The sequence below is a fragment of the Hirundo rustica genome, chromosome 7 (genome assembly GCF_015227805.2).
Source record: "Hirundo rustica isolate bHirRus1 chromosome 7, bHirRus1.pri.v3, whole genome shotgun sequence".
NCBI classification, from domain to species: domain Eukaryota; kingdom Metazoa; phylum Chordata; class Aves; order Passeriformes; family Hirundinidae; genus Hirundo; species Hirundo rustica.
In genome coordinates, this window is record NC_053456.1 from 10925514 (window position 1) to 10940283 (window position 14770).

Here is a 14770-nt window from a genome sequence, read left to right on the forward strand (position 1 = left end):
TCCCTCGGACACTCTGATGTTTTACAATCTGTTCTGAGTGCATGATTACTATTTCTCTGTGTCTCCCTCCTTCCCTGCCTCACTCAATGTGTATACACGAATCCTGGGTTTATTTTGCTCTAAGTCATCAGGTTATTACCTTCTGAATTAATGGCATGTGGACCTGCAAACCAGGCAGTTTAGTGGGTGGGGGTTGGGGGATTCAGGGATCTTAAGTCCCTCCCTAGTTTTATTATTATGCTTAGATCATAGAGTGGTTTGGGTTGGAAGGGAGCTTTAAAGGTCACCTAGTCCAATGCCCCTGCAATGAGCAGGGTCAATAAATAAAGCCTCTGAGTTTCTGTTTCCTGAAGGCTGGAACTAGAGGACTTGGGCCTCCCACAGAAAGGTGCCATATAAGCTCCACTTTGGTGCTACAGCGCTTTTTTCCCAAGTAAATCTGCTGTTGCTATGAAATTCCAGGAGACAACACAGTAGTCGTTGTTGTAGTGGTAGTAGTAGTAATAATAATAATATTAATAATAATAGCAGCAATGCTGTTTCGTAAAAAGGAAAGGAATAGAATGGAGCAGAATATTTCAGTGAATATTAATGACTGCAACAAAGAATATTTTCTGGTTTTGGCACTTTACGATGCAGAGTCTTTTTCTGAATAGATTTCATTCTGCATCCACAGAGTGAAGTGGATTTGTACCCTGTCTTGAAGTTCTTGTTGTCAGGCCCAAATGTCCTGGGGTGCAGGAAACTGCTTGCTAGTGTGGGCAGGGTGGATGTGCAAGGCGAGACACCGGCTTTGTCACAGTGAGGGGAGTAACCAACGGCCTCTACCTGTCTGTGCTTGCTTTTCAATGTCCTCCAGTGAAAGGCTCGTGGTCTTGCTGGACTCCCTGGTCTCACTGCTCAGCCACCTGTGGGGGCGGGCACTACCAGCGCACGCGGACCTGCACCAACCCAGCTCCGTCCAGCGGGGAGGACATCTGCATCGGGCTGCACACCGAGGAGGCCCTCTGCAACACGCACCCCTGCCAAGGTAGCCGCTCCTCCTCCCTGCTCCAGCTGGCTTCTGTGCTGCTGGGAGCAAGGCACAGCTGCAGAATGTTTAAGAAACAAATCAGAAACACCACCAGTTACGAGTCTTTTGGTCATTTATTCACTGTCTGTTGAACCAGGGGATAAGGAGACATCCCAGCCTTAACTGCAGTGCAGCCCCTTTCTCTTTGCCTGTTCACTGGCCCTTGCTCTGGCAGTCTGGCGCCGGTCAAGCGAAGTTTTGCTAATGGTTGATCCCTTTCAAGTAACTGAAAAAGTAACTGAAAAAGTAACTGAAAAAGTGGGAGCTTGGTTCTTCAGTGTAGCAGTTGACCTGACAAACAAAAGGAGTCATGAGGCAGCAATCTGTATAGTTGCTGAAGGGACAGTCCTTACTTTTTGTTTCACAGACAACAGACCAGCATGTGCTACATCTCAGAGGATAGGGTTTAGATGTAAACCCTGTGGGGGTTTTTTTGCGGTTTTGAACTACCTTTGTGTATTTCTGATCCAGTGCAGGCTGACTCCTGCCCTTAGGAACCTCAGCAAAACTCTTTGAGTGCTCTAATTTGTGCTGGCTGAGGCATCCCTGGGAGGCCATGTCAAAAGCTTGGAGGTCCTGGTGCAATGTTGCTCCACCCCGCTCCTTGCATGTCTTTAACCAGAGAGCTGATATAGAAGCTTTTAAGAGGACTTTGTTCTGTGCAGTGCTCCACCAAGGGCTGGTTTAGTCCATATTAAGAAAACTACAACCTGACAAGTAGGGTGTAATGCTTGCACTGAGAAAATTAAATCCATTGAGGACCATGGAACAGCTGTGTGAGAGAGGCCCAGGCCAGGATCCAGGATTCTTCAGCTTGGGAGAAGTCTGATATCTACAAAGCACCCTTTTCCTCCTTGGTAACCCTGTGTGTGTTTTCCTGACCCCGGATTTCAGGTGGCTGGTCAGAGTGGTCAGAGTGGAGCCTGTGCAATGAAGAGGGCATCCAGTACCGCAGCCGCTACTGCGAGGTGCACAGCCCGGACTCCTCCCAGTGCGTTGGAAACAGCACTCAGTACCAGGATTGCCTGTACAATGAAATTCCTGGTATGTACCTCGTCATCCAGGAACACAGGGTGGGCCGGTTCGGGAGAGCAGCTTGTGCTTGGACTGTCAAACTAGGCAGAGATTTCCTTTATTATAAATTGGGCTTGGATGCTTCTAGAAGAACATGGAAATAGACACACATTATAAATTCCCTTGTGGCAGGCACAGGGTAAATGGCTTTCCCTTAAGCAGCTTAACGTTTCTTTTAAACAGAATTACCTTGATCCATAACAAATAACTCGTATTGCTTCACCTGAATTGAAGCTTTTAAGCTTGTATAGTTTGTCTTAGGCTGGGTTATAAAAAATGTCTCTGTTCTTAGTATGCATACGGGCAACAGAAGGTTGTTGTTTTCAGGTATCCAAAAAGCATCCCAAAAGAGCAAAGAATTAAGTTGAGGCAGGTGCAGAAAATTGGGGTGTGAAGGTGGAGATTAATCTGGGGTCTAAGAGAGCAGCACTGTTGATGGACAGATGGTCATCAGCATATTCCACCCTGTGCTTTCTGGAAATTGAATCTCCCAGGCAAATATCTGATATGGGTCTAGACTGAATAATGCCTTTCCACATATTCTTTTTTCGGATTACAGTGCACTGACTTAAAAATCTGAGATCTCTAGGCAGTGGTATTCTTTTTCATGGTTTTCTCAGCTACAATCCTTTCCCTAAATTGAAGAAGCTAAAGAGTGATCAGGTAACAGTACTGGAATTATAAGATCTTTGGAGATGTTTCGTTGCATGTGTTTCAAACCATGAGCTTATAATTCAATTTGGAGAGACTCTCAGCTTGCTACAGAGCATATAAGCACCTTCTCGTGTCTGTAGCACAGAGGGTTTAATTACTTGAAGAAGTAAAAGGATGGCAAAATGACCGCTTTCTCCAATCTTCTGTTTTTGTTTAGTGATCCTGCCAGCCTCCAGCATCGATGAGAGCACGAACTGTGGAGGTAGGTTACCACTAACTATCTTATTTTTATCTTAACCTGACTTCTTTTCTCCCTGTGCAGTATCAACCAAACCATTAATCTATACAGCTCATATCCTACTGATAGCCTTAATTCCACTGGAGTCTTGCTGTCTGAGTCAGACTGGAGGAATGTATCGCATGTCCACTTGTCAGTTCCAAGATTCTTATTTATTTGGAAGTTTGGGTTGGCCACTGAGGGTCATTAATTACCAGAGAGCAATTGCTTGTGTCTCTCTACCTCCAGGGTGAATGGTTTAGGTGGAAGAAAGGGTTATTCCCCATTCACCACTGTAAGCCTCCAGCTGTTTGGAGGCAGGTGTTTTTAAACAACCTATAAAGATTTCAGGGAACAGGGGCTCTCAGACAGATCCTTTGCTAATATAGGATTAGAGGTTTATACTTGTCCTCCAAGCATTTCCTTTCATTCAAGTTCCTACCTCTCACAGAAACTGTGTCTCCTTTCTGCATGTAACTTGGAAAGATCCGGTCATTAGTGTCACTTTTGCCCTGCCCTGGGAGCCCCTATGGTAAAAATGCAGACTGAAGAAAATAGCAGGCTCCTTTAACGTTTTAAAATGCTAGTTTCACACTAATGGCCGTGCCAATTCCTGCTAGCGTCACATCCCTGCTTTCCTGAAATCTAGATGATCTCCAGGCTGCCAAAATCTCTTCTCCCTGTAGAGATCATGGCAAAAACCAGCACGCCACCTGTGGCAGGGAAATGTGGATTCTCAGTTTGCAACTGAGGGCAATCAGTGGAATTCAGATTTCAGCCCCTGCAATGTAACATTTGGCTTCCTGCGTCACTGCTTCTCCCTCAGAGGGTGCAGTGGTTCTGCTTTGATTCCAGGACCCCTTGCACTCTACTGTCATCCACTGTACCCACATTTCCTTCTTTTTCCACCACCACTGTATTTGCTGTTGCTATCTACATTTTGCCATAGCTAATATTATTTATTAATCTAGTATTTTACAATATTTGGCAAGGAAGCCAATCAATAGAAATTCTGTTGATGCATTTCAGAAAATCTATATTTTCAAAGTGGTGAACCAGAAAGCTTCCCCCCTAGGGACTCACATGCTGCAAACAAAATAATATTATTTTTTCCCCCCTAAGATACAGCCAAAGCTCATTTGAAAAATCAGATGGGTGTTTCAAAGGTGAGAGTGAAAGAGAAGAGAGCTTTATGTTGTGACTTGCAAATGTGGCAGTGAAATGAAACATTCACTACAATATAAGCAAAGCTGGGCAGGAAGAGAATGTGGCAGTGTGTCGTGGCTTTACTGAACACAGTTGCATATTCTATGTTTTAGGTCTCATGAGTGATGCAAAACAGGCAGAGGTTTTTAGAAAGGAAATTTATTTTTGAAAAAGTCTTGCAACATTTAGTAGGAAATTATAATATTACCGCTGGGTTTTTTTTTTTGGACCATGATCCAAAACAATAGAAATTTGTAATCTTGCAATGGAATTTTATAATGTGGTTTGAAAAATAAATGTAGCTCATCGATCTAATAAATTCTGTATGTTCCGTACAGTAATTATGATTGAAGTGCATTACTCTCCTGTAGAACTCTATTGGTTTTGTTCTTTTTAAAACCAGGAGGATATTTTTTAGCTAAAGATTAGACGAGTGCCATTGACTGATGGGCAGAACCTGCTATTTGAAAAGCATATCACTTAAAATGTAAGATGGCACCAAAAAACTGCACACCGTGATCTGACTAAGAATGAGCCTCCTTTAAAACCACTGTCTGAGTAGCCCCATTTCTCTGCACACAGTCAAGTCAACGCAGCAGTCTGTCCAAATGAATTGGCTTTTTAAGTATTACAGGAAATTTACCGCTGCAGTCGCCGCTGAGGCGATGTGACTGACCCCTGGGACAGCTGTCCGGGGGCCAGCAGTCGGGGGGTCCCCTCGGGCTCTAGGGCCTCTGCCATTCCTGTTTGAAAGATGACAGAACAAAGGCAGAGGAAAGGCAGGAGATTTGGAGTCAAATAGCCGATTCTTTTCTGTGTAGTCCCCCCTGCACATAGCAAAATACGACAGGGTCATAAAGTTTTGCCATCCCATAATGCCTCTGGTTGCTTTGATAACTTGGTGGCTCTAATGGTCCCTACTGTTGGTTCTGTTGTCAGTGGAGATCTGGTGGTGGTGGGTTTTGCCATGGGTGTGAGACTCAGTGAGGTGAGGGAGGAATGAGGCGCGCGATTTGGCTTTGTCTTCCCTCACCTGCTGTGAGTTAGGTACTTCCCAGTGTGTGGGGTGCCCAGCTACAGCTCCTTCCAGGGGTCAGTGCCAGCCTTGAAGGGTGCTGTGGCGATCCCACGTTGGAGAGATCTCTGCAGGAGGCTTTTATAGTCCAACAGCTTTTCTGTTTGAAGTATTTGCTCTGTAGCTAACCTGCCAGCACCTGCCTGCTACTGACTTCCTATCTCTGCAATTTGCGGAGAAAGCCAACAAAGAGGTGTTTGTCAAGCACTGCCCCCCTTTCCTTTGTCCACTTTATCTTTCCCGCTCTCCAGAGGACCCCTAGCTCACTGTTAGCAGTACAAATACACCTCAGACGTAGTGCAGCCACCACCAAAGCAATGCCATGCCATGAATAAGCAAGAATGCTGAGCGCACTTGGATTACAAGGGGGACGAATGTGTGTCTCCCCCACCCCACGCACAGACCCATAGGCATTTTGGGCAGCCAACAGAAAGGGCTTTTCCCTCCCTTCCTTCCCCTTCAGAGAAACGCTGAGCATTTTTATCCCCTTATTTCCATGACATGCGCATGCTTTGGAATCCATTAATGTGCATTGTTTGTATGGCTCATTTCTTTAGCTGTCAGCTTAACATAATGTTTAGTTTCAATATCAATAGAGGGGAGAGAGGAGAGACAGGGAGGGAGCTTTGAGAAAACAATGCATGAACCTGTTAAACTGCACAAGGCAGAGCTGCAGTGGGGAGAGCGATTTGCTGGGAGATTATGTCAGTTTATGTTAGAACGTAAGACTCTGGCTTCAGCAGCTTATTAATGTTGATCCCGAGATGTCACTGCTCTGATTTGCACCTGTGGTCTTGTCAGGGGAGGGAAAGGGGCTTTTCTTTAAAAATAGCATCTCTTGTCATTTCCCTCACAGGTTTTAGTCTCATCCACCTGATTGCCACTGGGGTCTCGTGTTTCTTCGGCTCCAGCCTGTTAACGTTTGTGATTTACGTGTACTGCCAGCGCTGCCAGAGGCAGTCCCAGGAGTCCACTGTTATCCACCCAACCACTCCCAACCATCTCCATTATAAGGGCAACACGACCCCCAAGAATGAGAAGTACACCCCTATGGAGTTCAAGGTAGGGTACTTGAAGAGAAATACCACAAACAGCTCGATACTGCCTAAATAAATTCTGTATTCATGTCATGGTTGGAACTGGGTAGGTCTGTGTTTCTGTGCCCAGCTGATGGCATTGTGCACGGGGTTGAAAGGGCATTTAGCTGTGCTGTCACAAAGGGGTTAAAAAGCCTCATTACTGCAGTAGGACTTTGTTCTGTTTCACAGTCCTGATGAATGCCAGTCTGGCAAGTACATACCAAGATACTCCAGCCCATTCTGACTATTGAATGTATACAAATTGTCCTCTAAAAAAATCAGTAAGAGCTCAGCTCAGCGCATTGTTAGTGCGTGGTAAGAGGAAATGGAGGGGAGGAAGAATAAAAATGGAAACTTCGTTGCACAAATAGCTGGGAAAATGTGCATTGGTAGGATGAGATTTTGGAAATTCTTTGGTAACTGCCAAACTGGAGAGAATGAGAAAGCAGAGAGAGGGTTCTTCCCCCCTCTATCAGTACTGGACAGAACTTACCCCGGGCAGCTGTGCTGAATTCAGTGACAGTAGCAGAGTAGGGAGCTGAAGCCTTAGGAGATGAGTGCTGAAGTGGCATGTGTTGTTGGCATGTTGGCTTGCTAAAGTGAGCAGTGCCCATTATCAGAGCAGACAGCACCCAGGGTGTTGCAGACAATACCCTGAGACAGCAGCACTTCATTGGATTTGAGCATCAGTCTGATGATGGGCAGTGGCATGGGTGGAGAGGCTTCACGTCACCACAGGAGGAGCAGCCTGCCTAGGGTCACTTGAACAGTGTGGAACATTATTTGGGACATGAACACAAGCCAGAAGGAAGCCCTGCAGCTGCTTGTTCCTCCATACAGCTATGTGCTGTTGACATTTTGATTGTCTGCCTTTGCTGGTCTGGCCCAGCTTCTCACTGAGACCCAGAAATAAGATCAGTGATGGGACCGTTGCCACAGTCTAAACTCCTTGGGTGTCGAGGACTGTTTCTACGTAGGAATTGCGTAATGCTGGGCACAGGACAACTCCTGATACATGGCTAGGATTTGCAGTGTGAATGCACATCAGAAATAAGAGCTTGCATCTAATAATTTGAGAAGGGTCAATGTTGTTTTGCTGTTTTAAAGGGAAACTGATTGAGCTGGAAAATAACTGACCAGTGTAATAATAATGTAGTGAAATCCTTACTGGGCACTGCAGCCTCTCAGAAGATCCTGCTGCCTATAAATGCAGTCTCAAAAACACATTTGCTAGCAAGCTTAAGACTACAGTTGCACAGAGTTTAATAAGAGTCCAGCATCATAATGCAAGTCAGCATAGATTTGTGGAAAGCAAATCATGTCAAGCAAATTGGATTTCTTTTTAAAATTGAATAAATATTGATCTAGATAGGAGGAATGCAGCAGACATATTGGGATTTTCAGAGACTTTTAGCAAAGTTTCATGGGATGTATTATTCTACACACTCTGCATATACAGGTTCAGCAATAAATTATTAAGACAAGTAAAGAGCAGGGACTTGAAGCATCAAACTTCCAAGTAATCCTTTCAGTTATGAGAGCCGCTGTGGCAAAGTCAGTAGGAAGACCCAGATTAAAAAGGCTTTCAAGAATAAAAGAAGTGAGCAAGAGTATTCCCTTGTTTCTTATATAGCAAACTATAAAGAAAAAAGACAAATGTATTTTTGTGGCCAAAAGCAGGTAGTTAGAGGGTTGGATTTGTGTTAACATTTTCTTCATGATTTATACTGGGCTATCGTGTGTTAGCGGATGATGCTAAAATAGGCAGAATGGTTAAAATTTAGAAGGATAAGGTTGTTCACAGAATGATCTTGATCAATTGGGTAAATGGGTTATGAAATGCACGATGTCTATGTCAAGTGGTGCAGTGAAGTAGAAGTAATAACAAAGCTAAGCAAAGTTTAAAATAGCAGCAGATTAGTTAATGTAGTGTCAGGAGGGAGTTGACCTCTTTGATAGATCCATCTCTGAATACTTGATCTAGTGTATAGTAACAGTGAGCAGCTGTTAGAGTCTTCTTTCGAGGGACATAAAGAACTTAGGCATTAGATCAAGTTTTGAAAAGTCTGGTTTATTTAAAGGAAGGCATTAGCTAACTGAGGCTGTATGACTTACGCTGGGGGGAGAAGGGACTTGGACACAAGGAGAGATAGACCAGATGGGGCTTATTTACAGAATGTTAGGAAGTGAAAGAGTTCAAGTGCATAAATCTGCAGTCATTGGACAGACCAAAGCTAAATGTTTAGGAGCAAGGGGCTACTTGCTGAGAAGAGCTCAAAGTCATACACTTCAGAGTGGTGAATGAGGCAGAGATTTACAGATAGGGTAAAATCTGTTTGTCAAGTGAAGCCTCCTTTTCTCCATTCCTGTTGAGTATTTCCTTCTGCTCACCTTCTCTATTGCCCCTCCTTTCCTAAGCTCTTGGCTGAAAATTTCTCATTTCATATTACAAATCTGCCACTCCTCAGTGTTCCCTTGAAGCATATAGCATTAATGAAGTAAAAGGAAAGGCTCTGCGTGCTCTGTGCTGTGTAATTACTTATGGAGCTTGTTATTAGCCAGGTTTATATTTAGGAATAACTGACAGAATTTTTTAAGGGTCAGGAGGGAGTTTTTCATGCCTTCAAGGAACATGTGTGATTTTATTGTGATGCCACAAAATAAATATGAAAATGATGGAGAAACTAAAATTCACCTACCTGAAAAGGAGGGTTGGGCTGAATTTGGATATGGGCCTAGCTGAATTCAAAATGTGTACGTGTGAAAGAAAGTGGAAACACCTGAGATTCCAGATTCTAAACCCAAAAAAGTTTCTACTCAGCAGATACCACGAAAACCACCCTCAACAATTTTTAATGAAACCAAAAGAATAATTGTAGGTTTGTATGTATGTGTGTCTGTGTAAAAGAGTTAATAAATCCAGGATTAAGGAAAGAGAGGGTGTGTAGACTACTTTTCAGTAACAGAAAATGATAATGCACAGTGACTTGATGGTAGCAGAAGGCTGGCCATATGCACAAGTCTATTATTTTCTATTCTTTGATAATAATAAGCCTTCTGCAACCATCTTTAGTTTGTTTTCATCTTGAAATATCTCTGCTCTACAACCAGCAGGTGAACACTGTAGAAAGTTCGGCAGTGTTACATTCAAATGTACAGCACTGAATGCAAACTCATAAACCAAGGTAAATTTTATATGAAGGCAGATTTTAATGAAGCAAGTGCTAGCTGATATGAGCCTCGTTGGCCATTTCAGCACAGCAGTGCAGTAATGCAGATCAGATGTAAATACCATACATACATAACGGTGACCTATTGATCATGTAGCTGATGCTAACTTGCATAGGCAGTGTTTTGCAGAAGCGTGTTTTATTTTTTTTGGCTCCTTTTCCCTTCCTGTTCTGCTTTCTCAATAATGATGTGGCATTTATTGTTAGCTATTTTAGCCATGATGTCTTGAAAGATTTCATGCATATGCATCTACCAGCAACACGTTGATTTTGATTTGGTATTCACAGATTGCAGGGGAGAGACCTTTTGGGTCACCTAATAAGCAGTTTATGTTTCATTAATTGGTTGAAGTTCAAACAACACTCTGACAATATTGAAGACTGTGCAGAACAAAAGCATAATGAAATAAAAATTATCTGCTCTTCACGTTTTGGCATGATGGGTTACAGAGCCACTTACAACCTTCCCAGTAGTGCCACGCCGATTAGATAATAACTGACTATCAAAGCAGCGAGGAGATTTTCTTTTTAACATCTCGCTTCAGCTGCTCCATGCCTTGTGTGAGTTACTTACCAGAGCTGTGCTGATAGAAAGCCAAATGATCCTGCAGTAGAAGCAGGAGGATGTAGGGTCAAGATTGAGCCCTTGTGAATTAGGATCTCTTGGAACAGCCACACATGAAGAAAGGCTTTGGACTGAACTTCTTCCTATTGCTAAATCCTCTGCCAATAAAGAGAGCCAACATTTTATTCTACGCGGGATTTGGACAAAGGCGTCTGCATGTTGGTCCAAATCCAAAATCCAATAGCCTTTGGATCAGGCCAGATGGGATCAGTGAGAAATGTAAGTTTGCAGGATGGTTTTGATGATGATTCTGCAGATTTTCCTTGCGATTGTGCTGGACAGACCTCCCTCTGTCCTTCCTTCCTTCAACACAGCTTTAGTTGTGAGTCACGCAGTAAAACTCTCTGTACTGATGCCTCAAATAAGCTGAGGAAGCACCTGAGCATTGCATCTTCTCTGGCATCAGCACTGCTGTTGTAGGAACTAAGGGCCAAACACTGGAGCAAAACAGTCATTTATGTCAAGGGTTAAATTTACTGTGGGAAAAGATAAGGTGAGAACTGAGTGAGATTGCAGGATATGGCAATCAAAGAGGGAAACTGAGTGTTTGATGTATCATTTGATTTCTGAATTTTCTAGGACATTAGAACAATACACATTAACTTCAGTAGAACTCTGAGTCCTGCACTTGCCCAAAATTATACAGCAAATATAGATGCAGTTACCAGAAAATGGGGGGGAATAATCAGTAGATCACTTGGACTCTGAATAAATTAGAATCTGCAATGAATATTTTCTGATGAAGTGAGAACAATGCTGTTGGGAAACAAATGACGGAGTGCAGAGCAGACACCCCCTGAGTAGGACTCTGGGCCCTGTGATCCACACTTCGTTACTAATCCCAGATAATTCATGGCAATAAAATACTAACATGGAGAGCTGAGACAAAGAAACCAATTCTGTCTTTGGAAGATGAATCCTTCTGAATAAAACTCCAAGCTGGGTGTTTGGTGTGGCTTTCAACCTTGCAAAAATTAGCAAAAAGAAGATTAGTTCAGTTGGTTGGAGCATGGTGCTTAATGCCAAGGTTATTCTGTATGGGCCATTCTCTTGAGAGATGGCCTGGCTGATCCTTGTGGGTCCCTTCCAGTTCAGAATATTCTGTGATTTTATTCTGTGAAAAAGAACTAGAGCTTAGGATACAGGAAAGTGAATCTTTGTATGGATTTTAAATGTCTCTCTCTCGGTGATGGTCATTTTCATTGCTGCTGAAAATCACACCTTTTTTATAGAGAGGAGGCAGCCAGTGGTTTAAGTTAAAGCTATTTAAACTGCTGTCAATTGCCCTAGAGGAATGTTTGTCAAAGTCAGCCCTGGTCTCTGAGGATGTTTGCTTCTCCCTGGAAAACTTTGTGTTTCAGTATCCTGCCACTTAATTTGATGTGTTGCTACTTTAACTAAAATTGGCTAACCGATTTATTTTTGGTGATCACAGCACATACATTGATAGCGCTGTGATATAAGCTTTTTTTCTTCCCAGTGACCCTTTCACTGTGCATCATTCAAGCCCCAGGAAGTGGCTGTAAAGTTCACATATAAAGCAGTAGTTGATGATACCCAACGTTATCAAGAAGTTATCAACAGTCTCCCTGAAGTATTTGCTTTAGGTGCATGGCCTTAGCTGATGTAATCAGCTGGGGGGGAAAGAGATGTGTGTGTGTGTGTGTGTGTGTATGTGTGTATATATATATATATGTATGTATGTATGTATGTATGTATATAGTAAATGAGATTGAAATATAAATTCTGTTGCCAGTGAATTTCATGTTTAACAAAGGCTATTTCCCTTGAACAAAGTGGCATTTAAGAACATTAAGTGCTTGAATGGGAGAGTACGTATTTTTAGTACTTACCATGAGTATAGTATTATTTGAAATAGAATAGTAGGGGCAGGGGGTTGAATTGGCAAAGAAGCATTGTGCCCTTTTTTGTATGATCCTGCAGTCGCAAATATCACTTCAGGGGACTCTTGATTTGCATAATGCCTACTATGAAGGGAAAGCAAGAGAGCTTACTGATGGGGAAAAAAGGATTAAGTGGTGCATCTCAGTCAAAGTCTGTTAGTGTCTATTCTCCCTTTATATCATTGGCTCGAGTCAAATTGAGCAGTCAAGCATGCCTGGAGGTGTGGCTGTCCTGGGATGATTGTGCCCAGAGAGGGATGTGTCTCTCCTGGAGCTGTCCCCACCCCATGGCAGCAGGGTTGCTCAGTGGGTTGCTGTGTGTGAGTCACAGATATGCACTCACACAGATAAAGTATTTAAGAGCAGGGGAGACTGCCAATTCAGATCTGAGTGTTACCTTGCTCCTGCTCCCTCTGGGATACTAAGCAGCTGCTCACAGCAGTCCCCCGATGGGAATTGAGTCTCCGCTCCATCTGCTTTTCATGCAAACCCTTGCTGTTCCACAGGGCTGTTGCTGCTCCCTATAGGGTGGGAATCCTCACTGTTCCCTTTTCCCCACCATTTTTAAGAGAGTCTGGCTTTTGGGATGACTTTTTGTTTTAAGGCATGCTAAGAAGCTTTGACGATGTGGTTAGATGCTTCACAGTAATCCTGTCACGTTTTTCTCTTTATTAACTGACTCAGCTGTCTCTGCTCCCTCTTTACAAGCAGGCACACCTCCTCTACAGCCAGGTTAGGGATATGGTCCGTGCACTGCCTTCTCACAGGCTAGATCATCATGGATGCTCACCTGAGCCTTTCTTTGGAGTTGTATTACTGCAGCTGTGACAATCTGTTTGTAGGGAGACAAGTTTTGGGTTGTTTTTAATTAGATCAATGAGTGTAGCTGGAAAATCTGGCAGGTTTTTGAACACGTGAGCTGCTGTTGCAGAACTGAAGACAGACAGATGTGTTCTAAAGCTTATCTGATTTTTCCAGCTACACTCATTGATCTAATGACTGATATTACCTTTTTCTTGCAATTTTCCCCTTTCCTAATTTCTCTGAGGTTGACATGTACATGCCTGCACCCACCCAGCTGTGCTGGAAGAATAATTAATTGAAGAACTACAGGAATGGGCATAACAAAGACTTGCTGCTGCTTGCTTACATGACTTCCCTCTACTGGTCAGCAGAGGGATATTTCAAATATACCCTCTCTTCCTTTGCTAGAAGTTGATGGTTGTCCCTTGGTCCAGGTGCTTGGGGTGATTCTCTCTTTGTCACCTTGAAGCTCTGGCTAGAAGTGTTATGTGTATGAGCTGAACCAGGAAATCCTCAGCGCCACCAAGATGTGCAGGAGGAATTAGTTATGTGTTTGCAGAAGACTTTAAAGGGAGCCATGAAAAAGGCAAGGGAGCTAATGTAAAGAGAGAGGGAAATATTAGACAAACAATAAATACTAGAAAACATATAATCCTTGTGCTACACTGGGAGACGAGCTGTCTTGCTATGCTTCTTGAACAGTTCCACTTGCAAGTGATGGATTCTTAAGTAGAGTTATAAAGAAAATGAGCTACGTGCCTACAAAATAAAAATAGCTGGGTCAGTATTCAGGACTAGAACTCGGTTTCCAGAGTGTTTGGCAGCTCTGAGTGAGGACAGATGAAATACCTGAGCCTTTTTTTTTTTTTCTGGATGATGACTGGCCAGCCCTAAAGAGTCATTGAGAGCTCAGGGCTGCTCAGGATGCCCTGGCTGCTGCCAGAGCGTTGGTTGCACCGGCTGGGACAACACTACAGCTACTGCCACTTTCCGTGCTGCATCATTTATCTATACAGGAGAGGTTTGGCACAGGGGAAGAAGGAGTAACTCTGCCTGCACTCCCATACAGCTGGGGGAATCCTCATTAAGCTAGCTCTAATATTGTCCTGAGATTTGGCACAAAGCATGTGAATAAAGGAAAGAACTGAAATTCTGTGGATGGAGGAATCTAGATGGACTCTATCCCAGAGTCTCTGAGAATCAGCTAATGAACAACTCCAATTACCTTTATAAGTATCATGGACCTTAGGCAAACCCCCAGTGCCATGAATTGCAAAGGTAATACAAAAGTGTTAGTGAGAAAGCAGGCCAATTTCTGCCCTGCTAATTGAGTCACTGTTAAGCTACAGAAGTCCAATGCACTAAAGTCACACAAGGAGCTCCAGTAAGTCTGTGTGGGAAACGTCAGTTGGATTTGGGCATAAGACAAAACATCTGTGAGCATGCAGCCCACAATCGCTAGAGAACGCCTGGACCTTCCCCATTCACCAAGCGCATCAATGGGGTGTTAAATCCCACCCCCTCTGTAAAATTTGGCAGTCAGGGCCATACTAGAGAGTGAAACCAGGAGAAACAAATGGGATTGACTCGACTGTGCTTTCAGTTACAGCAGTGGAAACTCATTGAAACAAATCTGTGTCAGTATTAATATGCAGGAAGATCTGAATTAATATTTGAGAGGCAACATATCACATACCCTGATGAAATGAAAGGTGGTTCAGCTGAGCTGACAGCTGAGCCAAGACCTAATGCTGAGCAGGGAGAAATCAA

The 14770-nt window shown here is 43.4% G+C and overlaps 1 protein-coding gene across 5 annotated transcripts in view; it reads left to right on the top strand.

Moving 5' to 3' along the window:
- SEMA5B (semaphorin 5B) overlaps positions 1–14770 on the top strand; it is a 267532-nt gene that overhangs the window by 237796 nt on the left and 14966 nt on the right. For all 5 annotated transcript variants that reach the window (XM_040069356.2, XM_040069357.2, XM_040069358.2 and 2 more), the window contains 4 exons: positions 860–1030; positions 1967–2116; positions 3018–3062; positions 6215–6420. In XM_040069356.2, coding sequence (XP_039925290.1) covers positions 860–1030; positions 1967–2116; positions 3018–3062; positions 6215–6420 — 572 coding nt within the window. The remainder of the gene's footprint in view (positions 1–859; positions 1031–1966; positions 2117–3017; positions 3063–6214; positions 6421–14770) is intronic.